General features: G+C 41.1%; 15 protein-coding genes and 1 non-coding gene across 16 annotated transcripts, besides 1 other annotated feature; 9 read left to right on the forward strand and 7 right to left on the reverse strand.

Moving 5' to 3' along the window:
- The first annotated feature begins 1,021 nt into the window (after nt 1–1,021).
- Nucleotides 1,022–1,828: a sequence feature (Syntenic conserved sequence found in Ashbya gossypii, Eremothecium cymbalariae, Eremothecium coryli).
- AW171_hschr31312 (HCL676Wp) lies at nt 1,828–2,862 on the forward strand (the record flags this gene model as incomplete). Its single annotated transcript, XM_018131641.1, has 1 exon — nt 1,828–2,862. One exon carries the CDS (start codon nt 1,828–1,830, stop codon nt 2,860–2,862), a length of 1,035 nt encoding a protein of 344 aa, XP_017986471.1.
- Nucleotides 2,863–3,375: 513 nt separating this feature from the next.
- Nucleotides 3,376–5,763, forward strand: AW171_hschr31313 (chloride channel protein; the record flags this gene model as incomplete). Its single annotated transcript, XM_018131640.1, has 1 exon — nt 3,376–5,763. The coding sequence occupies one exon, from the start codon at nt 3,376–3,378 to the stop codon at nt 5,761–5,763; it is 2,388 nt and encodes a 795-aa protein (XP_017986472.1).
- A 4-nt stretch (nt 5,764–5,767) lies between these two features.
- AW171_hschr31314 (HCL674Cp) lies at nt 5,768–7,241 on the reverse strand (the record flags this gene model as incomplete). Its single annotated transcript, XM_018131639.1, has 2 exons — nt 5,768–7,114; nt 7,209–7,241. 2 exons carry the CDS (start codon nt 7,239–7,241, stop codon nt 5,768–5,770), a joined length of 1,380 nt encoding a protein of 459 aa, XP_017986473.1.
- A 214-nt stretch (nt 7,242–7,455) lies between these two features.
- KAR4 (Kar4p) lies at nt 7,456–8,424 on the forward strand (the record flags this gene model as incomplete). The annotated part of the gene is made up of 1 exon (XM_018131638.1): nt 7,456–8,424. One exon carries the CDS (start codon nt 7,456–7,458, stop codon nt 8,422–8,424), a length of 969 nt encoding a protein of 322 aa, XP_017986474.1.
- A 634-nt stretch (nt 8,425–9,058) lies between these two features.
- SPB1 (27S pre-rRNA (guanosine2922-2'-O)-methyltransferase) lies at nt 9,059–11,551 on the forward strand (the record flags this gene model as incomplete). Its single annotated transcript, XM_018131637.1, has 1 exon — nt 9,059–11,551. One exon carries the CDS (start codon nt 9,059–9,061, stop codon nt 11,549–11,551), a length of 2,493 nt encoding a protein of 830 aa, XP_017986475.1.
- A 77-nt stretch (nt 11,552–11,628) lies between these two features.
- PBN1 (Pbn1p) lies at nt 11,629–12,891 on the reverse strand (the record flags this gene model as incomplete). The annotated part of the gene is made up of 1 exon (XM_018131636.1): nt 11,629–12,891. The coding sequence occupies one exon, from the start codon at nt 12,889–12,891 to the stop codon at nt 11,629–11,631; it is 1,263 nt and encodes a 420-aa protein (XP_017986476.1).
- Nucleotides 12,892–13,453: 562 nt separating this feature from the next.
- HLR1 (Hlr1p) lies at nt 13,454–14,077 on the forward strand (the record flags this gene model as incomplete). Its single annotated transcript, XM_018131635.1, has 1 exon — nt 13,454–14,077. One exon carries the CDS (start codon nt 13,454–13,456, stop codon nt 14,075–14,077), a length of 624 nt encoding a protein of 207 aa, XP_017986477.1.
- A 316-nt stretch (nt 14,078–14,393) lies between these two features.
- On the reverse strand, nt 14,394–14,774 carry QCR7 (ubiquinol--cytochrome-c reductase subunit 7; the record flags this gene model as incomplete). The annotated part of the gene is made up of 1 exon (XM_018131634.1): nt 14,394–14,774. One exon carries the CDS (start codon nt 14,772–14,774, stop codon nt 14,394–14,396), a length of 381 nt encoding a protein of 126 aa, XP_017986478.1.
- A 263-nt stretch (nt 14,775–15,037) lies between these two features.
- On the reverse strand, nt 15,038–15,985 carry AW171_hschr31320 (bifunctional AP-4-A phosphorylase/ADP sulfurylase; the record flags this gene model as incomplete). Its single annotated transcript, XM_018131633.1, has 1 exon — nt 15,038–15,985. The coding sequence occupies one exon, from the start codon at nt 15,983–15,985 to the stop codon at nt 15,038–15,040; it is 948 nt and encodes a 315-aa protein (XP_017986479.1).
- Nucleotides 15,986–16,441: 456 nt separating this feature from the next.
- On the forward strand, nt 16,442–17,506 carry CAB1 (pantothenate kinase; the record flags this gene model as incomplete). The annotated part of the gene is made up of 1 exon (XM_018131632.1): nt 16,442–17,506. The coding sequence occupies one exon, from the start codon at nt 16,442–16,444 to the stop codon at nt 17,504–17,506; it is 1,065 nt and encodes a 354-aa protein (XP_017986480.1).
- Nucleotides 17,507–17,581: 75 nt separating this feature from the next.
- On the reverse strand, nt 17,582–18,649 carry KRE28 (Kre28p; the record flags this gene model as incomplete). Its single annotated transcript, XM_018131631.1, has 1 exon — nt 17,582–18,649. One exon carries the CDS (start codon nt 18,647–18,649, stop codon nt 17,582–17,584), a length of 1,068 nt encoding a protein of 355 aa, XP_017986481.1.
- A 544-nt stretch (nt 18,650–19,193) lies between these two features.
- On the forward strand, nt 19,194–19,309 carry AW171_hschr31323. Its single transcript, XR_001930099.1, has one exon. It is a non-coding gene; the product is annotated as an HCLSNR84 (small nuclear RNA).
- Nucleotides 19,310–19,524: 215 nt separating this feature from the next.
- RBA50 (Rba50p) lies at nt 19,525–20,823 on the reverse strand (the record flags this gene model as incomplete). The annotated part of the gene is made up of 1 exon (XM_018131630.1): nt 19,525–20,823. One exon carries the CDS (start codon nt 20,821–20,823, stop codon nt 19,525–19,527), a length of 1,299 nt encoding a protein of 432 aa, XP_017986482.1.
- A 137-nt stretch (nt 20,824–20,960) lies between these two features.
- Nucleotides 20,961–21,191, reverse strand: SNA2 (Sna2p; the record flags this gene model as incomplete). Its single annotated transcript, XM_018131629.1, has 1 exon — nt 20,961–21,191. One exon carries the CDS (start codon nt 21,189–21,191, stop codon nt 20,961–20,963), a length of 231 nt encoding a protein of 76 aa, XP_017986483.1.
- An 897-nt stretch (nt 21,192–22,088) lies between these two features.
- Nucleotides 22,089–22,262, forward strand: AW171_hschr31326 (uncharacterized protein; the record flags this gene model as incomplete). Its single annotated transcript, XM_018131628.1, has 1 exon — nt 22,089–22,262. The coding sequence occupies one exon, from the start codon at nt 22,089–22,091 to the stop codon at nt 22,260–22,262; it is 174 nt and encodes a 57-aa protein (XP_017986484.1).
- A 393-nt stretch (nt 22,263–22,655) lies between these two features.
- On the forward strand, nt 22,656–25,115 carry AGE1 (GTPase-activating protein AGE1; the record flags this gene model as incomplete). The annotated part of the gene is made up of 1 exon (XM_018131627.1): nt 22,656–25,115. The coding sequence occupies one exon, from the start codon at nt 22,656–22,658 to the stop codon at nt 25,113–25,115; it is 2,460 nt and encodes an 819-aa protein (XP_017986485.1).
- Between the last annotated feature and the right edge of the window lie 404 nt (nt 25,116–25,519).

Here is a 25,519-nt window from a genome sequence, read left to right on the forward strand (position 1 = left end):
CCGATTCTGCTTCGTTTCCTTCCTAACCTACAATGACAGAATAGTGAAAAAAATCTGTCATGCCTCTACTGTATAAGTGTACGTAATTATAACCTGCAATGAAACAGAAACGGTCACTCCACTTTTCGCTATACACCAAGATTAAAAGCAACTCCACAGCTCTACTGCATACTCTTTAGGTATTCTTTAAATATAACAGATTCAGTGTACAGGTTTTTCATTTCTCTGTCGCAACCTGTCAGTTATAGCCATATTTGAGAGAATAGATCAACTAATTATGCTTGTCAGACCGCGCTTACTACTCTACAGCAGTTAGATCCTGCCCGTATACAGCTAATTATGAAGGGATGATCTTGTTCTGCTTCCTGTGCTAGAATCTCATCCAGCCACGACTCTCCAACACAAATACAAATCATTGTCCTATGATAAGATCACGTTTATAAAGCCTACTAAGAACTTCCAATAGAATCTAGCAAATTTCTGATCCGAATGTATATCTTACTAATAGAAGTCTGACAGAGAGGACTCCCTATTTTTTTGGAAAATCGTTGATCCCGGAATTGTCGATGCCTCCTCCTCTTTTTTCGATCTTCTGAGTCTCAACGCAAAAAAGTTGGCATACCAAAAGCTCTTATTAAAATAAAAAAAAAAACGGACCGCTTCTCTTCTACTTAACCACTCTCTTAACCACCACAAGGTAAAACTTAACTAACAAGCAGAAAAACTGCGACTATGATCACAGCATGCTCTACACAATTATACATTGATGCGTTTTAGAGGTTTTACCGAATTTCCTCTATCGGCTCCTCGAGGAGGTTCTGCCGTACATAGTCGAACTGTTGGGATACAGTACCCTTTAAGTTAACTCCTTAGAGGGCGTTTACTCGACGACTGTCGCCAACAGATATGAATTGATGAGTCTAAACTACTGAATTACTGCAAGGGTCGGTTACTATCGCTATTGGCCACTCGAATCATTTCGCATATTTGTTACTTGATCCTTTCTGCCAGTTCCTGATACCCCATTGATTCCTGCCGAGTGCAAAAGCAATGTTTTCTCACATCATCACTTTTGAATGTCCGGTGATATTCACGTGACACAAGATTATGTGCACCGGTGCTATGCCGGTTGCTGTCCGGCCGGACAGATGGCTGAGCACAAGCTGGAAGTACTTTTGTGTATGGAAAAGGTGTTAGAAACGGACTGTTTCTGCACGTTATAGCAAACGACTATATAGGCTTATCATAGTAATATTGGTGTCTCTGGATAGCTGGCGAAATTCTACGTCCAAAGATACCAATATCACCTACTCGGCCATCCGCATTTTGTAGGATGGCACGATTATTTCTTTCTCCTTGTTCATGCTTTTGCCACCCGGACGTTTTAGCTCTGGGAACTTCACTGTTACCCTACCTAAAACACGCCTCCTGACCAATCAAAACGCAGGATTTCGGCTTTTTTTCCCTCTGCAACATAAATTATGCTTACTTTGTCCGACTTTCTCGCCTTTGCTCACCACTTTTTTTTTTTTTTAAGAATTTTATTTTACTTCAGTTATAAAGAACCCAGACATTATACTCGTGTTCGGTTCTCGGAAGGAGTTTATTTTTGGTCACTTTCCCGCAAGTAAGAAAGCACTTCAGCGCTTAAGTTTTAATTACTGGCATAGCCGTTATTAAACGCACAACATCGACAAGTGTTTTGACGCCTTAATTGTGCTGCTCAAATACAATCTGAAATACAGGTCCAACTAGTATTGCGCCGTTATTTTTTTTTTATTTTTTTTTATTGCATTGTTATTCCCTCTTCTAAGGTATATTTGGTGAATGGCATTGTCACGTAAAAGAATGCGCTCCACGACGCTTCAGGGGCCCGCTTCTTTAAAGAAGCGTCAATGTGTACTTTCGGACATATCATCGGTCGCGCTCCCACGGTCCACTCTTTTGTTGACGAAAACCAACAAACTACGTAATACGAAAAAACAAGGGAGCAGTGATAGTCGCAGCTATAGTAGCAGCGAAGACCTTGATTCCAACTGTGTGCGTGTGCGTGAAGTTGAAAACCAGTTCAACCCGGAATACTATGGCGGTTGTAAAGGTAGCATTTACGCACGAACGCCAAAGTTGGAACCAAAACTACTGGAAACCGTTTCTAGGTATTCAGATTCAGGATCATTAAATATAGAAAAAGACAAAGAGCAGTTCGCAGCTCACGCCTCGCCACTTGACAGCAATTACAGTTTCAATTTTAAGAGGTCTATACCAAGACATTCGTCGTTTTCCATTTCAGGCACGCGACAGAGGCAGGTTCCCAGGTCCGACGTCATTGCGAGAAGCCGTTGCTTTGACTACATCTTGCAATCAATAGACGAGGTGTGGGGGCGTTACTGCAACACAACTTGCACAGCGGAAAACGAAGTTTATGAAAGGTTAGGCAACAGTATTAATGGCTCCGTTACGATATCCGGAAGTCCAAACTCTTCTTTTTTCCAAGCTGCAGGTAATCACAATGGTATAGAACACCGTGAAAGGGAGCTCTCGGATTACGACTTGAGCGATTCCGGATATAAGTCTGAGATAACAAATCCAACAGAGTACGAAACCGATTGTGACTATCGAAAAGTCTCTAAATTGCCGCAATCTATGCAATTACAATCGTTAAAAAATAGGTTGGTCAGGGCAAAAAATGATCTTGAAAATAGCTATGACACCACTGATTGGAATGACTGTGTGTATTTTTGGAGGCGCTGGGATATGATAAAATATAGCGCGGTAGAGATGATGGAGGAAGATGATGACGACGACCTAATAGAGTCGGTTATTGATGAACTTGAAGAAGGTCGCTGCTACAACGACGCATAAGCGCAGCCATTGGTTTTATTTCACTTTTCATTTTACTATTATTTATTTCACTTCACTTTTTTTCATTTAATTCGGGGACATTAAGCAACTATAGCAAGAGAATGAATGTTATTGAGATCAGGGATATTTTGTTACATATTATTGGCAGGCGTGCGTAACGGTGCATCTTTTCCATCCAGCAAAATAGAGTGACGCGGCATGGCGTTTCCTGAATGATGCTTTTTACTGATCCTTTCACTAATAAGTACAAAATTCGCGACATCAAGCGTGACCATGTCAAACATAAAAATCTATAAATTAGTGACCTATTTTGCACGTACATATAAAAAATGCATATTACAATAAAACTATATAAAGGGATAGCTCACTTCTTGGTGTTTAATAACCATCCCTCTTTTGATTTTCTTTTTAGACCCCGCGTGCTTCAGCAAATGTCATTTTAACCTTTGTTTATTTTGAACGTGGTCATTAACACTTTATTTAATCACAGATATACCATTCACAATAAAACGTATGACGAATTATCAGTCCATACAAGATTTACATTCATTATCGGGTGTAGCGAACACCCACAAACATAGAATCCAAGATTCCGATGAGGATTTTACTTCGCTTGACTGGGTTCAGGACTATCTCAAAGATATACAATACAAACAGAATGTTCAGGCTCAAAAAGGTATACTTGGTAGATTAAAACGATGTCTACATTATTCACAAGATTGGTTTCTGATAACTATTATTGCCTTTGTTTGCGCTACAATGGCGTATGCAATAGATAGATGCGAGGAACTGTTGGTTGACTTAAAGAGGGGTTACTGCGCAAATAATGTTATCTACAATGAGAAAAGATGCTGTGCGAGTTTTACATGTGATAGCTGGCGGCTGTGGCCAGAGGTTTTTGCAGGCGGTAACAGTTGGATATTGAGGGCTGACTTTCTAGTGTATATTATGCTAAGTTTACTATTAGCCCGGCTAGCTGTTGCCATCACGCTAACTACTAAGCGCATGTACCCAGTAGTCTCTGCGTCAGGCGTGACGGTTATGAAGCCAATGTATACTGCATATAGTAGTGGGTTGCCGGAAATCAAAACAATCTTGTCCGGGTTTACCATCAAGAAATTTCTTGGCGTTCACACATTGTTGTGCAAATCGGTGGCGTTGGTATTTGCAATTGCTTCAGGACTTTCACTGGGTAAAGAAGGGCCTTATGTGCACTTGGCCACGTGCATTGGAAATATCTGCGCTAGGTTATTCAAAAAGGCTAGGAACAATGGAGCAGAGAGACGTGTGATGCTTAGCGCTGCCGCAGCAGCAGGGGTCACATTGGCATTCGGATCGCCGCTGGGTGGCGTATTATTCTCTGCAGAAGAAGTCAGCTACTTCTTGCCCGGTAATCAGCTCTTTAAGACCTTTTTCTGTGCTATAATGAGTAATTTATTTCTGAGGATGATGGATCCCTACGGTACTGGAAAAGCGGTTCTTTTTGAGGTTTCATACAAATCGGATTGGATATATCTGGAGATAATCCTCTATGCTATAATTGGCATTGCAGGAGGCCTTTTTGGCTCACTATTCTCCAAATTTGTAAGCTTCTGGGCAGATTGGTTCAGAAATAAAAAAGGAATGAGCGAATACCCTATTAAAGAAGTATTAGTGGTTTCAGGTATCACCGCTTTGCTAACTTTCGCCAATCCTTATACTAACATAGCGGTACCAGAGTTACTGGCTGACATCGCATCGCCGTGTTATCTTCCCGCTGATTATACAGGCAGTGACGGATTATGTCCTAGTGACAAAACCGTTTTTCCTCCTGTTATTTGGCCGTTACTATACGCTCTGGTAGTGAAGATTTTCCTAACAAGTATAACTTTCGGTATTAAAGTTCCAGCTGGAATATATGTACCAACTTTAGTGATCGGTGCATTGTTTGGCAGAGTCTTTGCCATGTACTTCCAATATTTTGTGTACACACATCCGCAGTCTTTCATTGTCCGTGTAATCATGTCCTCTAGCGGGAACTTAAACATTGACTTTGGAATATATGCTATGATATCAGCGGGGGCATTTATGGCCGGTGTCACTCGTATGAACATAACTCTTACAACAATTATGTTTGAATTGACCTCTTCATATAACTATGTGGTTCCATTTTCAATTTCTATAGCCATTTCACTTTTTGTTGCTAACGCTATAGAACCTAGATCGGTTTATGAGCGATTAATACAAAAGAATGGGTTCCCTTTTTTGAATAATCGTAAACCGTTAAATTTTTCAGGAAGTGACATAGACCTTTACGACCTATTTTCAATAATTGATTCCACTTCCGCTAATGCCACAAGCATTGATGTGACAACTAATAATTATGTCTACATTGACACCTTGAAAAGTATTACAAAACGCATGAAGCAGCAAGGTCTCCTAGACGGATCCATTCCAGTTTTAAAAAGGAATAGACTCCTGTTCGTTCTTTCTGTTCCGAAACTAGAAAGCATTTTTCGGGATATTGAAGATTTTATGTTCCAGAATCACGTTAGAGGTAAACTGCAAATCAAGTTAACGAATATCGATGAGAATACGTTCCAAATAATTAATGAAGATAGTGATAGTAGTAGAGAAAAACGATTTGGCAATCCTCACTGTTCAGATGGGTCAACCAGTGAGGATAGCGCGGGGGGATTAGATTATAAAGGATACCAATTATTAAACGGATTGTGCGACTTGAGGGAGATTATGGATTTCTCAACGATTGCTGTAGATATAAAGTCGCCGTTGTCATTAGTAGAATACATTTTCACTAAATTAGGAAACAGGACTATATCAATTATAGACACCGGTGAATTTGTCGGGATTCTGCATAAGAAGCAATTTATACAGAAATGTCGTAATATCGAAGCATTTTAATGTCTCAACAGCTATAATTTATACCCTCTGATATTGCACACCCTCGGATAATGAGGTATGTCTGACAAATAAACTCAATACACATTCTGTCTACTTTTGTCGCAGTCAGCATCGTCTCCATATGACTTATGATTTTTCCTTTTGGATCCCAGAGATCTATAATTCGACCTTCGGTGGCTTTTGATAAGTCTAATAGCAACGCATAAACATTGTGTTTGTTCGCTTCATCAGAAATTTCATCAGTAAGTACTGTAAACAAAAAGCTGATGATAGAATTCTTATCTAGTTTCCAATCATACCATTGGGACTTTTCAGGGACTGAACATGTTAAATTCTCATTTTTAGACATATCACTTCTAAAAAACATCTTTTTCCATTGTGTCAAGCTCTCTAATAATATCCCGCTGGGTCTTACTTTCCGATCTAAAAACAAACTGGCAATTATTGGTTCACTTCTGAACTGGACCATCGAGCTTAAAAAGGAAAGAACTTGCGATCTTGTTGTCAAATCTGTAGAAATTAAGTCTTCTTGCACCATTTTGATTAAGGGCTCGACTATCTTGCTATCCGAAAATAATAAAGTGGTTAATTCTACTGTTGGATAACCGTCAGAATTTTCTTTATTCATTTGGTTAGTGAATGGGTCCTGAATAATGGCTCCGAAAATACGGACCAATAGACTATAAGATGACTGTCTCTTTTCCTCCTGAAGACTAGAGTGGGAAACGATTATTTTCAATAGACATTCCTCAAGTAAACTGTCTTTTAAGCTTGCAATCAATTTCTCCTTTGATATAAGCTTGATTAATTCTCCTAACGCTTTGCAACGACTTTTGAACATATAATGACTGAGCGACGTAGGAGAGTCAAGATTAGCTTGGTAGCCTTTGTATAGAATAGCAGCTATCTCCGAAAATAGGGTACTAGACCATTCTGCTGCTAGTGGGTTCAAATTACACATAACAGCAAGAACGTCGAGACATTCATTCAACACGGCGGCATCCGGGACAATAGTGTTCATTATCAGTCGCTTAGAACCCTGGATCTGGCTTTCGAACCCTCGCCTGCAAAACTCGAACATCGGAACGGTCTTGAAACTAACATCTTTGAGCCAAAACTCAACTATCTCAGGTAGTACGTACAAGTATTGGGTTAAACTTTTAACATTCTCAATAGTTGACTCGCTGAGAGGAAATACTAACTCATCAAGAAACAAGGCTACCAATTTAGCCACATCTGACACCCATGCTGTTTTTCCACCATATATATAATAGTTAGAGATTATAGGCTTAATTTTGCAGTCAATTTCCTTAAAACGTCTGGCAATAGAATCCTCATATTCAGTTAAATTCTTTGACCACAGTTTCAAACTTTGTTAGCAAAAGGCGTTTTCAATACATTCTAACGACTCTTTGTAAATTCGAATATAGTAAAGGTATCTATACCATAAAACCTACTGATTCACAGCTGTCTACCATATCAGACTGCTCTATCTTTTTCTAGGCCTGGAGCATTTCCTTCCTCGCTTTATGGTGGATCTTGTTTTAAGCTGAAACTACGACGTTGATATGCCATTTATATAAAGGACGTCCTTTCCTTCACAAAACCAAACATGAATAAACTAAATATTATTTACATATAAGACAGAAATACGTCGTATAAGTACTCTGATAAGGATTAGTAGTATTGCAGATGGGTCTTTATGAGGATATGTATGGTAACCAACAACCAACGGAGGACATTAAGATCAAAAAACATGTTTCATTTAAGCCTAGTTCAAAGTTCCATAGTAATAACTACGCGAATCACTACATTCATGCTGACTCATTCCCTCAATCGCATGTAAAGAACATTGAAAATACAGTGGAAGGTTATCCTAAACTTCATAAGTTGTTTCAGCTCAAGGAAAAGCAGATCGCTAAGCATGCGACTACTCCCTTTGGCTGCCATGTTGATATTGATCATATGGTACCAACATTGAACAGGTGGATCCAGCGTGATAAGTTGATCTTTGACGTTGTCATGATAGGGTGCCTCAGTGAAAACCAGTTTATTTACCCATTGCTTACTCAATTACCAATTAACAAGCTTGTTTCCAAACCTGGCTTTCTATTTATTTGGGCCAGTGCTCAAAAGATTAACGAATTAACCAAGTTGTTGAACAACGAAGGATGGGCGAAAAAGTTCCGTAGAAGCGAAGAGTTTGTCTTTGTTCCGGTTAACAAAGACTCACCTTTTTACCCCGGATTGGCCGAAGACGATGAACCCTTGTTTGACAAAATGCAATGGCATTGTTGGATGTGTATAACAGGAACTGTTAGGAGATCTACGGATGGACATTTGATTCACTGTAATGTAGACACCGATTTAGCGATCGAAACTGAAACCACACAGAATGGTGCTATACCCCCACATGTGTATAAAATAGCAGAAAACTTCTCAACTGCTACCAGGAGATTGCATATTATTCCTTCTAGGACTGGAAGCGAGAACCCCGTGAGGTTAAGACCGGGTTGGGTTATAATGAGTCCTGATGTAATGCTAGACAATTTCGATCCCAAGAGATATAAAGATGAAATTAGACAGCTAGGATCAAACCTACCAATGGAAAACAGCATTGAGTCCTTGAGACCCAAGAGCCCTGTCCAGAAGAAGAATTGAGGACTTAAGGCTTATCCAGAGCATTCAAAGTATTGATGACATACTGCTACATATAACCAGCTACGAGAGTTAGCAATGGGATAGTAAAGTAAACCATTCTATTTATCGCATTCCAACAACTTAGCAGAATACAACTTTTGCCATTACCGCGCTACAGACAATGGAATTTTTTAGTAACGATGACTTGATGATTTCTCCTTACTACTATCGGCGGAAACTGAAGTAGATAAACTTTGGTAGAAAAAGACAAAAATATACCCAAAGCTCATAAATGCAGCTAATAATATATCATTATATAAATCATAAAGCATATAAGTCTCATAAATTATGGAAATTGCACTGTATTAATTTTAAAAGAGCATTGTGCTTTAACCGCGGAATCACTCCGCTGCCAAGAAAGTAGTCAGCCTGTTATGTCTCATCTCGGATTTTTCCTCATTTTTTCCCTATTTTGTTTTTTGATTTCTTGTTTCATATGACATCACTTTTAACGGGACAGAAAAATTTTATAGTGGAATAATCTGAGATGAGATGCGATGAGATGAGATGAGTTTAAACTGAGTAGTCTCACCTTTATTTGAAGTTCTTAGGTAGATCTGACTATTAGCAGTTATTTTCAGTTAGTTCGGATAAGATGGGTAAAGTTCAGAAGAAGAATAGCAAAGGTCGTTTAGACAAGTATTACTATTTGGCGAAAGAAAAAGGTTACCGTGCCCGTTCGTCATTCAAAATCATACAAATTAATGAAAAGTTCGGTCATTTTCTTGAGAAATCAAAAGTTGTGATTGATCTGTGTGCTGCGCCAGGTTCTTGGTGTCAGGTTGCTTCTAATCTATGTCCATTAAATTCTCTAATCATTGGTGTGGATATTGTTCCCATGAAGCCCATGGCTAACGTTATTACGTTTCAGAGTGATATTACCACCGAGGACTGTAGATCTAGGCTGAGAGGATACATGAAGACTTGGAAAGCTGATACAGTTTTGCATGATGGTGCTCCTAACGTGGGTTTGAATTGGGTTCAAGATGCATTTACACAATCTCACTTGACGCTACAGGCGTTGAAGTTGGCTGTTGAGAACCTTGTTGTTGGCGGGACATTTGTAACCAAAGTGTTCAGATCCAAGGATTATAACAAATTGATTTGGGTATTTAAGCAGTTGTTTGTGAAAGTTCAAGCTACAAAACCTCCAGCATCCAGAAACGTTTCCGCAGAAATTTTCGTCGTTTGTAAAGGTTTCAAGGCCCCCAAGAAGCTAGATTATAGACTCCTAGATCCCAAAGAAGTGTTTGAGGAACTTCCAGATGGACCTCAGAATATGCAGGCGAAGGTTTATAACCCTGAGAAGAAGGTCAGAAAGAGAGACGGTTATGAAGAAGGCGATTACTTATTATTCCATGAGAAACCTATCATGGATTTCGTACGTGTAGAAGATCCAATTCAGCTACTGGGGGAGATGAATCGGTTTACTGTTGATAAGGAAGAGCATGAATGGAAGATTTTGAAGAAAATGTCACAGACTACCCCAGAGTTTATGGAGTGCATTAAGGATCTAAAAGTGTTAGGTAAGAAGGACTTTAAGATGTTACTAAAATGGAGGAAAGCTGCTAGAGCTCTACTTGGTATTGATGAAGAGGATGAGAAGCCAGTGGTAGAAGCCGTTCCACTTACTGAGGAAGAGCAGATTGATAAAGAACTACAGGATTTGCAAGAAAAGCAGAGGTTGAACAGCAAACGTGAAAAGCGGAAGCGGAATGAACAGAAACAGAAGGAAATCGTTAGGATGCAAATGCAAATGTTAACTCCAACTGATATCGGTATCGAAGCTGCTAGTCTAGGAAGAGAGTCTTTATTTAACCTCAAGACCGCAGAAAAGACAGGTATATTAGACCAGTTAGCGAAGGGAAAGAGAAGGATGATTTTTACCAAGGAAGATCCAAATGACGCAGATGACATCCAGATAGACGAGAATGCCCCCTTGCCTGATCGTGATGAATATGCCGAAGCGGATGAGATGGAAGCTCAGCTAGATTCCATGTATTCTCAATACAAGGAAAGGAAGGCTGAGAGAGATGCCAAGTTTAAAGCTAGACAGGCTCGTGGTGGAGATGAAGACCAATGGGACGGCTTCAATGAAAATAAGAGCAGTGACAATGAGGATGAACCTGAAAAGGACTACGTTGAAGATAACTCGGACTCCGAGATCTCTGACTCCGATGACGATGAGGCGATTAACCAATTGATTGCGAAACTGAAAGGCTCGGAGAATGGCAGCAAACTTTCCGCCAAGGCAAACGCTCTCTTCAGTGACTCTCTATTCCAGGGCGTGGAAGCGGATCTGCCACAAGCTCAAGCTCCAGCTTCAACTCCTGTGGATAATCAGAGAGGCCAAAAGAGAGCACGTGAAGAAGAAGCATTCTCAAGTGATAGCGATTCTGATGAGGAAGATGACAATGATTTTGAGATAGTTCCAAATGAAAATGAGGACAATGACAGTGAGGAATACGATTCCGAAGACGAAAGAAAGCAATCACGCAAGGAAAAGCACGCGAAGGATATTGATATAGCAACAGAAGCAGCTATGACGTTAGCGCATCAATTAGCATTACGTCAAAGAACTAAACATGACTTAGTAGATGAGGGCTTTAATAGATACGCTTTCCGTGATACCGATGCTTTGCCTGATTGGTTTTTAGAAGATGAAAGGCGGCACTCAAAGATCAACAAGCCCATCACAAAAGAAGCTGTAATGGCAATCAAGGAGAAGATGAGGGCCTTGAACGCAAGACCGATTAAGAAGGTGGCAGAAGCGAAGGCTAGAAAGAAGATGCGTGCATTGAACCGTCTAGAAAAGATAAAGAAGAAGGCTGGTTTAATTAACGAAGATTCCGAGAAATCTGAGAAGGATAAGGCAGACCAGATTGTGAAGTTGATGAAGAAGATTAACAAACAGTTTAAACAAAAACGTAAGGTTACTGTCGTTGTTGCCAGCGGTAAAAATAAAGGATTGTCAGGCAGACCTAAGGGTATTAAGGGTAAATATAAGATGGTTGACGGTGTGATGAAGAATGAACAGAGAGCATTAAGGAGAATCGAGAAGAAAAACCATAAGAAGCACAAGCGTTAAAATTAATCCTCACCAAATATTATCTAATATGTAAATTATATACCAATAGTTGATATATATACACAACTATAAGCCACTTATTTGCGAGAGATAGGTCTGAAGATGGATATTAACAGATATGCACAGGACAATAGCACACACATAATAGTTGTCCACTGAACAGTGCCGTAATCGCCAATATCTGCTCTGGGTATAGTTAAATGTAAATCAGTATTGTTTATGTGCCTAAATTTAGTATCTGGTGTGAAATATGATTCGTAGCCAAGACCTCTTTGGAAAAACGGGTTTTCAGACACTGTGTATTCCGAGGGACACGCTTCGAAAATAAATGGACGGAAGCTAATATCACGATACCTGCCCCCATTGTCGGGCTTTATGTAACGCGAATGTAGTTTAATTTCATTATCTTGGCCTGGATTCAACTCATATAGCACTTCGGACCCCCATGATTCTAGTTTGTATTCAGGCAACTCCAAGTCATGCTCCCCAAATAGTAGTGTTGGCGGCTGCTGGAACTTATCCACGAAGAGCTCGACAGGAATGTTCATAAAAGCGTATAGCCTACAATCACTCCGTGACAATCTGACACTGCTCATATTAGCATGTATCGTAGGATGCATCCCTACTGGCTTTTCCAGATAGATAGGTGCGTCAGCATCTCCGCGAATAGTATGTTGCGGTGTGTACAGGAGATACGTTTTATGGCATTTATCAAGATGATCACTTCCATCATTAAGCCACTTACAACGAACTCCCGATAAGTGGACGCTATCTTCATCAGAGCTCTCAACGTAAAACAAACCTAGTTCCAACTTTTTCTCACTAGTTCCTGAACCAAGATCTGGTTTTGAAGCACCAAATACAAGCGTGTCTTCGATGCCAGGGACACAATACTCATCCACCCTCAATGTACCGTTAACATTGATATCGTAGCTACATTGATCCCACTTTAGCGTCTCGGCGTCAAACTCCGGCCACGCTCCCAATGCTCCTTTAACAGCTTCCAAATCAAAAGATCCCCTGTGAAGCCCAATCTGCACAACACTGTCTATATAACCGTCAGGAAGCCCCTCGCCGTCGTGCTTCCGACGGTAAACGTTCAGTCCATCCAAAAGCTGTGGGACTATCTTGCCGTCACTTGCCACCCTTCCGCTGTTCCAGGTAACTCGAACCTCGTCTTTCACTTCCTCCTTCACAGGATATATAACCCGCCGTTGAACAGTAATACTACCATCTTCTGTCCCACTAACAGTAACATGCGTTTCGTTGTGGTCGGCTTTAGTCCTCCATTGGTCGGCGGTCTCGAACAACACGGTATGGCGATACCTTAATGCGCACATTGTCTGCAATTTACCTTAAACGACTCCTAACAGTAACTGGAACTTCAACACTCCTGTCCCTCCATTCGCTCAAGTTTGTATTTGGCCTAACTACAATAGTAAAGGTGCCCGTTATTAAGCCTGGTGCGTAACATGTGGCAAAACAATCTAAAAAATACCCATCACCATTCTCTAAAATCCGACAAATAATTTCATTGAAGATCCTCGGAGGCGACTCCGCCTAGCACATACCACTCAGATCAATCAGACGAACCCTCATTACACCATACCCTATTCAGACAAAAGATTTGCGTTAGTGAAAGCGGTTACTCAAGTCCGGTATAAACTATAAGGTTAGTTTCATCGACCTTTTTAACTTAGAAGACATCTAAGCACCAAGAACATAATACTTAATCAAGAAAATTAACTATTCAATTACGACATTACGGACATTCGTTTTGGAGAAGATACCATTGGTGATACAAGTTGTTAGTTCAAGTGAAAACTCCTGGGGTGGGTGTGGGTGATAGATGTTGTATATAAATTGTGTGGAACCATTTTGCGCCGATAACTAGAGAACGCTATGCAGGAGGAGCTTACAAAAGGGAGCTTTGAAGGTAGTGCAGAAGGAAATATCGGTAGAAGCAAGGGACAGCCATTACATCGCCATAAGAGGTCATTTGCAATATCTGGGGATTTCGAGTTCTTAAAATCTTACGAAGAAAAAAAAGATCTAGGAGATAATGCGCGCCGCACCAATTTTAGCCCGAGGCCATTGAGTTATGGTGGGTATACCAGTGAAAAAATTCTTGATAATAGACGTTTGAATAGTCGATATTTCGAGAAAGAGGATAGAAAATTTGGATCTGGATATTTGAATGTGCCAGATGCCACCATAGACCTTGATGAAGCCCTTCGGACGACGTCGCCTATGACTATGGCGCGTAGATCTCCTACTATGAATGTCGTTGATCCTGTAATTTTTCATCGAAGGAACGTCGTGCGGTCTGTTAGTATTGAGGAAGAGACCCGTGTTCAGCGAAGGCCTTCGGACATGGAAAAGCTCCGAAAGCCTTGGCCAATTCGTGATCTGGATGGCAGACGCAGGACGTCGCCTCTGCTGCACATGCAGACAGGTATAAATACAAACACACAAGTCGAAGGCGACCTTCAGGTTGGTGATCGACCAAGTCCGAGTAACAGATAAGATACATATTTTTAAGATTAATTTAACAGTGTACGCTACAAGAAAGCATCTGAGAGGAAATAATTTCGATATCGAAATATATTTAAATAGCACTAAGTAGTGGAGATATTTTTCACAATGTAATTGTTAAGACTCTAAATTGTTGTTTAAAAAAGTGGCACTTAATAAATATTTACGACAAAAGGCTCAGCCGTTCCTCGCCTTTTTGGAGCAGAGGCTTCTTCAAGATGAGCTGATAGAAGCCTTGATCCCCCAAGTGTGTGTAATGACAGAATGAATATGAAGGCATGAATAAACGCATGTCATAAGCACAATCTTATTTTAGTTCCAAGTTATCCAACTCTTGTTTTTCAGCAACAGCAGCCTCAGCTTCCAACAAGTAAGGTAGTAGGTATGGGACATCATCCTCAGGAGTGGTCCATTTGTTCTTTGGTAGCAAGTGGTGGGTTACTTCACATTGGTGAGCTTGAATGATTCTGAAAACTCTAGCATATGATTCTTGCTCAGGCAATCTCTTGATGGCAGTTTGAGCAATATCGCTCTCTTCTGAGATTAAATCGTCGTATCTTAGACCCAACTTTCTGTAACCGGAGAAATTGATGAATTGTCTAGCGACTGGGACAAAGACCTTAGACAAAGATGGGGACTTTAGTATGTATTCGCCCATTTTGACGATGGAAGAAAAGGATTGCGGCATTGTTTAAAGATTCGGTAAACCAAAGTATTCGTTCTTCACAACTCTCGACTTGGCTATAAAATATACCTGATGGCCTTTAAGCTTGTTAACGCTATGAATCTAACAGTTGTGCCGGCTGGGATCTAAGAAATTTTAGGCGATAAAAATACGGCAATTTTATTGGACACAGGTCATGTGACCAACAAACGGTCTATACTAACTACTTAGCTGGCTAACTAGCTTGTCTACTGAAGCATTGAGGGATAAGCAATATGCTGCGATGTTTAATAATTATACTCGGTGGACTTCTCTCCGGCTGTGTTGGGAAATGAACATTCCATGAGAACTTTAGCCAAAATCTGAGGCGATTCGGTTATCTTCTTTAGGGTATCTTCCCATTTGACCAAGACTAGACCAAGGTATGCTGTGGAATTGAACCCAATCCGATACTCCTCACTGGCAGGTTTTGAACGAGGTACAATACAAATCCATTGCTTTGTCATTATAAAATTGTATGCCGTCTCCAAGTCGGGTTTGTCAGCAGCCCAATTCTGGAAATGGGTTAGTGCACGCTGAAGAACTGCAACATAGGACATAGCAAGGAGGTCCTCGGTTACTTTTACAGCTTCTTCCGGTAGTGGCAGTACATAGTGACTGAAGGATACCCTTTTGTCCTGAAGTGGCTCTTTCTGCGGTCCTGGAATAAAGTGTTGCTCACCTTTGCATAGCATATCCTGGAACGCAGTAAATTTCTCGGGCATTCTCATTAACTGGAGATGCTTGTGGTCGACCGAAGACCCACTATTAGCTCCGCAATTATAGAATAACATAAATCTTTGCTCATCGTCATCCAATTTATCCAACAATTTGTAACCTGTCATGAGGTCTTTTGGTGATAACGCCGAGGTTTGTGGCTTAAAATCTTTTGTAATTAGCAAAATGTGCTCTGGCGTCACCGGATACCTATTTAACACTAACCTATAATCGTCGTTAACCGACTCCAAAACGGTTAAATCTGGCTCAACATTTGCGAAAGGATCGACCTTTTCCAAGGCTTTATCCCCACGTTCGGGTTTCTTCTGTAAGTGTTCGGCAAAAGATACTACGTACTTTAAGCCACTTTCGGGGTCCTTAAGCTTTGAAGTAGTAGTTTTTGTGAATTCTATAGCCCTCTTCGCTTGTGCAGCCTCATATTTCGCATGAATCAAGTCTTGCAAATTATCTGGCAGCATTCTATCAATTTTCTACAGTACCGGTCTCACAATTCGTGTCTAACCTTTTAATTGGCTTCCGTGTATGTTCATGTAATGGCAGACGCCTATGTTCTTTCCATTCGTGTAATATTCCTTAGTGATGAAATATTCTTTAGAGATGATATACTTAAGTAATGGACACAGCCAAACAAGGTATAAACCGTAAAGAACGGCACAAAACAAACCAAACCAACGCAATTTGGTAATATTCCAAAATAATAATCCAATTGATAACATCATTTAGACATTACAGTCGTAATGCTTATGATACGATAGTAAATTGCCCTTTCAGACTGATTGTGATGTACTGATGTTAGTAAAGATTCATCGAAACAACGTGTTACTTAAAACTTATAACAACCTCTGGCAATGATATATAAAAGCATATCTACGTCGCCTATTGAAGCAGAGAGGTAGTTAAAAACTCGGTAGAGGATGGTTAAAGACATAGATTATCCATGCGCTAACTGGAAAAACACAGATATGTTCACAATTGCTATTGATATAGGGGGTACTCTCGCGAAGGTTGTGTTTGCACCGCCGGGATCGGACAAGTTGATATTTGAGACTGTAGAAAGAGAAAAAATTAATGAGTTTATCGCTTTATTACATGAGATAATAGATATCCATCATGGTGGTAATTACAGCACCACCCAAATAGCTGCCACAGGTGGTGGTGCGTTCAAATTTTACGATTTGCTTTTGTCGCAGTTTCCAAACGTTTCAGATATTGTAAGGCTGGATGAAATGGATTGCTTAGTAAAGGGACTTGATTTTTTTATTCACAAGGTTCCAGACGAGGTATTTATGTATAACGATTTAGATGGCGAACAAGGCGTCCCATCTGTCATTGATGGAGACGAAACATATCCGTATATGTTGGTGAACATTGGATCTGGTGTATCAATGCTCAAGGTCGACTCTGCAACAAAATACACTATGCTTGGTGGTTCAGCTTTGGGCGGGGGCTCGCTATGGGGCTTACTCTCTTTAATAACTGGTGCAAAAACATATGACGAGATGCTGGAGTGGGCGACAGAGGGTAACAACGCCAATGTAGACATGCTAGTTGGGGACATCTACGGGACAGATTACTCCAAACTTGGTCTCAAGTCCAGTACCATTGCAGCCTCATTCGGGAAATTATTCCAGCGCGATAACAAGATAACAGACAGCGACAAACCACTGACTTCGTGTTGTCCGACATCTACTGCTTCGATACACAGCAGGGACCACACTATCAATAACGCAGATATATCGAGGTCGATGCTGTATGCAATATCGAACAACATCAGCCAGATAGCCTATCTACAGGCAAAAATCAATCACGTGAAAGAAATATACTTTGGTGGTTCATACATTAGAGGGCATTCGACTACAATGAACACTTTAAGCAACGCCATTAACCATTGGTCGAAAGGACAGAAAAAGGCACTATTTTTAAAGCATGAGGGGTATCTGGGTGCCATGGGTGCCTTTTTATCTATTCAAATGAAGTAACTAACAACCAGAAGACAGCATCTAAATGTATAATAGCTAGTAACCAAGGAAATAATTGATTGACACAACCAGCCTTTAAGGCAATGGTGCTGTGACACCTTGTGGTTCTTTAAATTTCGTTTTTATGTGTTGCACCAGTCTCGGTATCTCGTCAGTACTTATATACTGACTGTTCAGCTCGGTTTCAGCTGCGGTCAACTGGTCTATAGGAGTCTCTTCACTAAACAACTGGATCGCGATTATCCGTCCGCTATTGAGAGAAACAACGCAGGTCATACCCTTTATCTGAAATTGCAGTTTTTCCGTCTTCGGGAAGAAATCTAAGTTCTTGATTTCACTATCGTTAATAAACTGCTTTTTCCACAGGTCGTTCAGCAGCTGATATGTCACAAAGCTCTCCGAAGATTTCCCGTTCGCCGAGGTATCACTATTACTGTTATCCACCGCCTTTTCCAAGGAGAATTTAGTAGCCTCAAGAATTGACAATTGCTCTTTTAGATGCTTTTGTTGCTGGAAGTCGAGCTCCATTGCTTTCCATTTCCTGTGGGTCTCTTCTAAGGGAACCAATTCATCTACTTTTTTCGTATGAACACGCTTCAAGTTCTCAAGCTCATCTAGCAGTTTCCAGCAATTATCTATTACATTACCGACACTGAGGCATGATTCGTTAACTGCTTCATTCGTTTCAGTAACCTTATTGGTCTCTTCAATAATTTTAGAGTCTAACTTTTCTATATCTGCCTCTAATCCACTCAATTCCACAGATTCTAATTGTTCTAATTCCTCAGATAATTCCACGTAACGTGGATCCTCTTTCGACCGTATTTCCAATTGTGTATCATTATTCGATATAGTATACCGGAAGAAGTTGTCTAACGTCTCTTGTTCCAGATGCACCGCCTTCAATAGCTCTGCTAACTTCGTGCAACCGCTCAACTGCACAGGCACCGTTCTAGGGTCTAGTAATTTCCCGTCAGTGTTTGCAGAGCATTTTAGAAATTTGTTATTCTCAGTAATCTGCAATATCGTTTGCTGGAGTTCATTTAGTGCTCCAGATCGCTGCTGTTCTTGTTGTACTAGAACTTGTTCGCTAATATGTGCCGTTTGGTCTTCTAGACCTTGAAGAGTCCTTGAATAATCCATTTCAGATCCAAACAGATAATTCGGACCGATCGCAACTAGTAACAGGGCTTATTTATTCCTTTAGAATGTCCACATTAACGTAATGAGGTTGTAATGCTTTAACTAAAGGAGTTAAAACTACACACCGCTTAAGTAATAATACACACCCGCTAGATCTGGATCTTTGAATTAGCTATAATCAAAGACGTAAGTATTCAAAATAAATCGTAAGCGCCGTAAACATTCTTGTGAGGTTCATAATAAACCTTAACCCTACATAAACAGACAATTTAAGATCAGTGTTCTTATGTGGCTGGGTAACAGAAGCAATTCTGTAAAAGAAAAAAAATTCCCGTTGACTAAGTTTGTCTACTGGTAACTTTTTTTAGCTCGTTGTAAAAATACATTAGCGATGCTTGCAAGGTTCCTCGTCTAAGCCATCGCTATTCCGATTATTGCATTGTAGTTCTAGCTTTTGTCATTAGGCGTTTGTTCTGGTCATCTAAGACTTCGCGTTTAAATACCATGTGATGCGCTGTTTTACGTTCTAACATTTTACCTCATTGCATAAACTTAAGTTGACTTGGTGGATGATCTCTTATGAGGTTTCATGACAGATGCCATGTTCAATGTGTCTCTATGCTAAGAGTAAAATTTCCCTCGTCATGGAACAGTCATTACGAACGTTTAACAGTCTTCTATGATTAGCGCAATCGCTTTGATATTGGCTATTTTTACATTCATGTACACCGTGTAGCGATGGTGCGAGGTTCCAAACGAGTTTAGCTCCATGACATTTGATTGGTACTCATTTGGACTTACTTAGGAGTTTTTCCTTCGTTAAATCCAGAGTGGCATTCTACAAGAGGGAGATATTTTTGTATTATTTAGTTTATTTATGGTATAGGGGACTTCTTAGTCCTTGGATCCCCACCGGCCTGCTTCCAAAGCCAGAGTGCCTCTATTGCGTAGTTCCTGACGTTTATATTTTTAGTTTTGGTCTCATCGGCACACACCTGTAATGTTTCTATGATTGATAGCGATTTGATTAGATCCCAGAACATGGAGTAGATCTTGTTCATGACTCCGGTAACCCCGCCTTCCTTTGCGTAAGTTTCGCTGTCTACGCTAGGAACAAGCTGGTAATACGACTGTTTTCCCAGCTTATAGAGGACACGACCAAGTGTCTGTATCGCGATACATCTTTGAGGAGCAAACGAAGAGCGGGACAAATGTTCCAACTCAACAAGAGTGTAGCCTGCTAGCTGAGGATTATCAGAGTGATGATGCAAACCGGTTCTAGTGCTCGAAATTTGACGATCAGGAGGAACCATATCTCCTTTAAAGTCAAAACGGCACTCCGAAACGTCGTCGATTTCTACGTGCTGTCCAGTACTAGTCTCTGTCAATGGTTTCATCCATTCCAGCTTGTTATTCTCGATTGCAAGGTCAGGGAAATAACGCTCGTGCAGCTTCTCCATGAATGCAGGGTCCTTAAGATCGAGCTCGGCTGTTGGAGCATCGTTCCTGACAAAGTGGACGTCCTGCAACAGCTCTTCATTAGTCATGTGATCCATTTTCTGTATAAACTGGTACTCCTGGGGCGCGATGTCATCTTCATCTTCATGCATTGTATCTGGGTAATTGTAAACGTCCTCTTCAGTAGCCCTTTCAGTCCCCCTTTCAGTCACTCCAAGAGCCTTATCAACTGACTCGTCGTCCGGAAGAGGCATATCCGGGCGCTCCCTGCTGCCACCCACCCAAGTACCTGCAGCCCCTTCCATCTCCGGAAATAGTTTAGATGCACGCTTCGAGGACCTGGAAATAAGTGCCTCAACAACCTTGGGACCAAGCATTCCAAGCAGCTCTTCGCGTTCTGCCTCGATTTGCTCTGGTGACATCTTAGACATAAGCTCCACGTTTTCCCTGTGGATTTTTTCAGCCTCAGTAATCTCAGTCTTCTCCCCAACTACCTTCGTCGCTGTATCCCTAGTAGACCGTGGAGCACTGGGTCCCTTCTGCTGCGAGTTTCTCTTCTTCTGTTGCAACCTAACCCTCCAATTTGACACCTTCTCTGGCTGGTACAACTCTGGAAACCCGGATTGCGCCGCTCCGGCAGCGCTCTTGATCTTGTCCGTAGCACCATTGTTCACCGCAGTCGTATCGCGCTCAACAACATCAGCAAGCATGTCCATTTTGTGTACTGCTCGTGCCACCTGCGCTGCTCATCGCCTTTACTCATCACACCAGACTTCAAATATCACTCCACACAATCACGTGATAATCGCTTCACACGTATCGGTTACCCGGACATTATCGCATCCCCTTACATCTACCTAGTGGAGCCATAAGTACAGCGGCCTGCGCTGGCTTGCACGCGTCGCTGCGAAGGCGGATGCTTCGAAATGCTGTATAGGGTGTACAACAGCGACGGCAGAAATCCTACCACGTACAAAATCATGCTCGTTAAAAAGCACCTGCTCAAAAACCCTTGTTTCATGCCCGCCGCAAGCGGCGGAAAGAATATCGCCACGACCACCAGTATCAAGTGTTGTCGATTCATTATATCGTATAGAAAAAACACAAATACCGTATAAACTTACTCCATACAGCCACGGCGGCCAACTACTTTGCCTATCTTATCCTGCGTCTGTTTATACTTAGGGCAGGATAATCATAATGGGTCAATCCACTCACAAACAAACTAAATGTTAAGTGTCACAAACCTGTGCACCTCACCAGCACGTGTAGGGTCATCTTATATAAGCGGTTTGTCCCGCTGAGAGGCGTTTCCATGCTTCCGCACTGCCTTTGGGCTTGTTCAGATACGAAAATAATGATACAGCATTTTTCAAACCGTACGAATTTTAACGCAATAGACTTAGCGCCCGAGCGTTGTTCTAGATCTTTTCGTATTGCTTTTTTTTTACCCTCCTCTTGTTTCTCTTCGCGCGCTAAGCCAGTATTCTCTAGAACCCTTTCTTTTTCCTACAACATGTACTCGGAATTTGCACGCGCCACGAATTTTATCATCGGCATTTTACCGTAATCTTTCCCGGGGGCTGCCTCACCATGACTTTCGGAGCAACAAATACCGGATTAAACGCGTACTAAGATTTAGAACTCCTGTGCCTAGATCTTCTAGAGGTTAAAATATTTAGAAACATCCGTAGAAGCTAATACCGAGCCTGCAAGATAAACCCCACAGTACTTCATGTAGAAGTCTCAGACCTGTTAAGGAAAAAAGAAAACAGTTAGGCTTCCATTTTAAGACAGCGATAGAGAATTACTGAAAATTCTACTGAAAATTATTCATGAGGTAGACTTAACCGATTGTAAAAAAAATTTCTGATATATAAGTAGAGGGGCAGAGACCCATATCAAACTTAGACCGTTTACATCGTGCTTTTTTTTATTAACCTAAGTTGTTACTACAGATACCAATAAACTCAATATAAAAATGCAATTCAAGAATATCGTCGCCTCTCTAGCCATCGTTGCTGTTGCTCAAGCTCAAGGTCACAACAACTCCTCCGGTAACAGCACTTCCAGTGCTAACGGTGCCGTTGCTACTTACGGTTCCGCCGGTTTGTTCGGTGCTGCTGTCGCCGCTGGTGTTGCTTTGTTGATGTAAATTACATCAATGTGAGTTCTACATTCTATAGCTTTTTTTCAGTAACGCGTTTAAGCGTTTAGTTTAAGAATTTTTTTTAGCGTTCGTAAACTAATTACTAATATAACTTATACACTGCGAAGTTCTAGATTTCTATTACATGTTTTTTGTTTTCTCCTTTTGCGAGAAACCGTTGGATTTCCTGCTCGAGGATGGGGCTTGGCCTTGCCGGGTAACCGTTCGGCTAACCCTGTGCTGGCCGGGTAACGCTTGGACCCGGGTTCCATTACCCGGCCTCGGAGACGACATGTCATCGTGCATAAACAATCACCATCAACCCCCCAGCGCAAACACATACGTGCGTTCCGGCAGTTTGAAGGTCAAAGTCGAGTGGATCGTGCTATATCAGGCCCTATGGGTAACATCAAGAGTTCACTGCAGGAGTGCGTGGAATTGGACGATTCCGTAGTCTCCTTGGCAGCTGAAACGCCGTATGGCTATAAACAGAAATTCATTCTTGTTGGACGGAGGCTGTATCTTCTCTTAGATGGTTGGACGATTGAGCATGGTAAGTACATTATTACGCTGAAAACTGGGACATATGAGTCCAATCTGGAGTGCAAACTTTTCGATTCGAAGGGGATGGAAACACCAGTTAGTTTAGAGGAGATTAAGGGCTCAGGTAGTTACTTGCTAAGTCCACATCCTAACCTGAGGGAGGGACGGTATACGTTTTTAATGAATTATGGCGAGAAATGTGTTTGTAGGATAAATGTTTACTGTGAAAGACTGAAAAAGAACGATAATGACGAGCAGCTGGCGGCTGCGATAGACAGTGAGCCTGTTGAGGATAAGAAAGTGTTGGCGAACGGAAGTGCTGGTACAGAGGGCGGACTGCTGGTGCATTCGGTCACGTTTCCAGACTCGAAGAGACTGGTGTCAAATGATCCTTTCCCAAGTTTCATCCAGGATGGTCCACAGTTCCGCACACAGTTAGCGACATGGGAATCTACGTTATTTGTGCTGAGATCGTATTTAAAAACGTTATATAAGCGCTCAGCGAAGTTGAAGGAGCTGCTATACTTGACTTCCAAGGCCTTTAGTGGTGTTTCGGATGCTTTTAGTGATATTCATGATTTACTGAAGGACCATCCGCTGTCTTCGTCATATATGGATATTATACTTGCGTCTTCTACGCTATGTATATCGCAGTCTAGGAGACTGTCTTACAAGGCCAGCATTACACATGAGGAGCTATTGAGGCCGTTACAGGAATATCTGAACACGATAGACCTCAAGACAATAACTAATAACAAGAAGTTGTACCACGACCAGGCGAAGGAGTACTACTCATATGTTGGAAAGCATCTTTCTCAGCGGACAGACAGTGCGCTTCTGCCTAAGCGAGTTCAGTTTGAACTGCAGCGCTATGATTATTTTTATTCATTATTGAATTATATTATGGGTTCACATAGTCGCGATTTTGCGGTGATGCTAGCCAAGTTCCAAATGTATATTGATCCTATTAAGAAGCCTACAATCATCCAACTTGCGAGACTCTATCGAGCTAATTATCCTAAATTTATCAAACTAACGACTGAGGAACGGGAAAGACTTTCAAATGTTAATAATTATTCTGATCTTAATGATTTTTACCACCTCAGTACCGATAACACTTCAAGCACGCCTTTAAAAGAAGGTTTGCTTTGGTCATATAGGAATAATGGTTGGCATAAACAATGGGTAGTTCTACAAGGTTCTCAGCTTTCCGAATATTCCGATTGGAAGACTGAGGCGAAGGTCCGAAGTCGTCCATCTGTTAGTTTAACTTTTGCATGTGTGAAGCGGTCAGCTAAGAAACCTAACGGTTTCGACATTATTACAACAAACTCTGAAGCCAGGTCTTTCCAGGCAGAATCTGAAGATGAAATGAAGCAGTGGTTGCAGGTCCTCCAATCAGCAGTAGGCGTAATGAACATAGAAGACTCGGATGAGACAAGGGACCCGCTTACAATAGTTAGGAATACGGACCCATCTAACTCCACATGTTGTGACTGTCATAGTGATAAACTAGTTGAGTGGATATCCTTGAACTTGCTTTGCGTGGTTTGCATAAATTGCTCCGGTGTGCATCGCTCACTTGGTGCACACGTATCAAAAATACGATCTTTGACTCTGGACTCCTTTAACACTCGCGAATCAATGGATCTACTGAAATATGTTTCAAATTACTATGTTAACAGCCTTTATGAAGTGGATAAACCTCCCCTCGAACCAACAGCTACGACAGCGGAAAGAACTGCATACATAACAGAAAAGTATGCTGATCGCGATCAGAAGAGGCTCGGCGGGAGCCCGTCCAGACTGCGTGTATCATTGATTAAAGCGATACATTTAGAAAGTATTTATTTGCTGCAGAAATGTGTTGCTGAGGGAGTCTTACTCAGTGATAGCTATTGGGCACAAGCGTACGACGATGAGTCTCTTTTCCAGTATTCCTTGAAGCATTATGAGGGAACTAAAGAACATCAAATATTCACAGTTACAGAGTTCTTGGTTTTAAATGGCATGCCTGTCGATGATTTTACAGAGTCACCCGATTTAGCATCCAAGTGGTCTCCAGCACAGTTAGAGTACTGGAAAAGCAAATACCAAAGTCATCACTGTAAGAATGTCCAAGTGTCCCCGCAAAAGATACCAGAAGCTGTATACTCCTACATTGCGCGATCACCGACATCCCCGGTGGTAAACAGTTACAAAAGGTGGAGCATAGGCAGTAGTCCCGGGTCTAATTACCATTTTTCCCCTCCGATAATAGGAAAAAGGCACTTGAAGTTTCCCAAAAAGCCAAAGAAGATTAATCAAGATGAATAAGATGAATAAGATGAATAAGATCGAAACTCATTTAAATATCAACTTTCAGTTTTTTATTAATAAAGGTGACATTTACCACCATAAAGGTACTAAATGAAAACATAACATAATGAAGACAAGAACTTAATAGAAACAACTCTTATGCAATCCAATTATCTATTTTGATACTTTTTAGGTCATCACACCATCATAATATGTTATCTGGATGATTAGAAGAAATTGATAATGATGACCGGCGACGCGCCAAGTGTCAGTAAAATTATAAATTAAAAAAAATCGACACAAACGACTCGAGAGAATTCTTGTGGACAATATCAGAAAATCCTAGCTCCACATAAGTAACCTTTCTTGAAAGCACAGGGTAGCGGCCAAAAAAATTTTGGGTTCTATATGTTTAGTTGTTT

This window comes from Eremothecium sinecaudum, chromosome III, assembly GCF_001548555.1.
Source record: "Eremothecium sinecaudum strain ATCC 58844 chromosome III, complete sequence".
In the NCBI taxonomy this organism is placed as follows: Eukaryota; Fungi; Ascomycota; class Saccharomycetes; order Saccharomycetales; family Saccharomycetaceae; genus Eremothecium; species Eremothecium sinecaudum.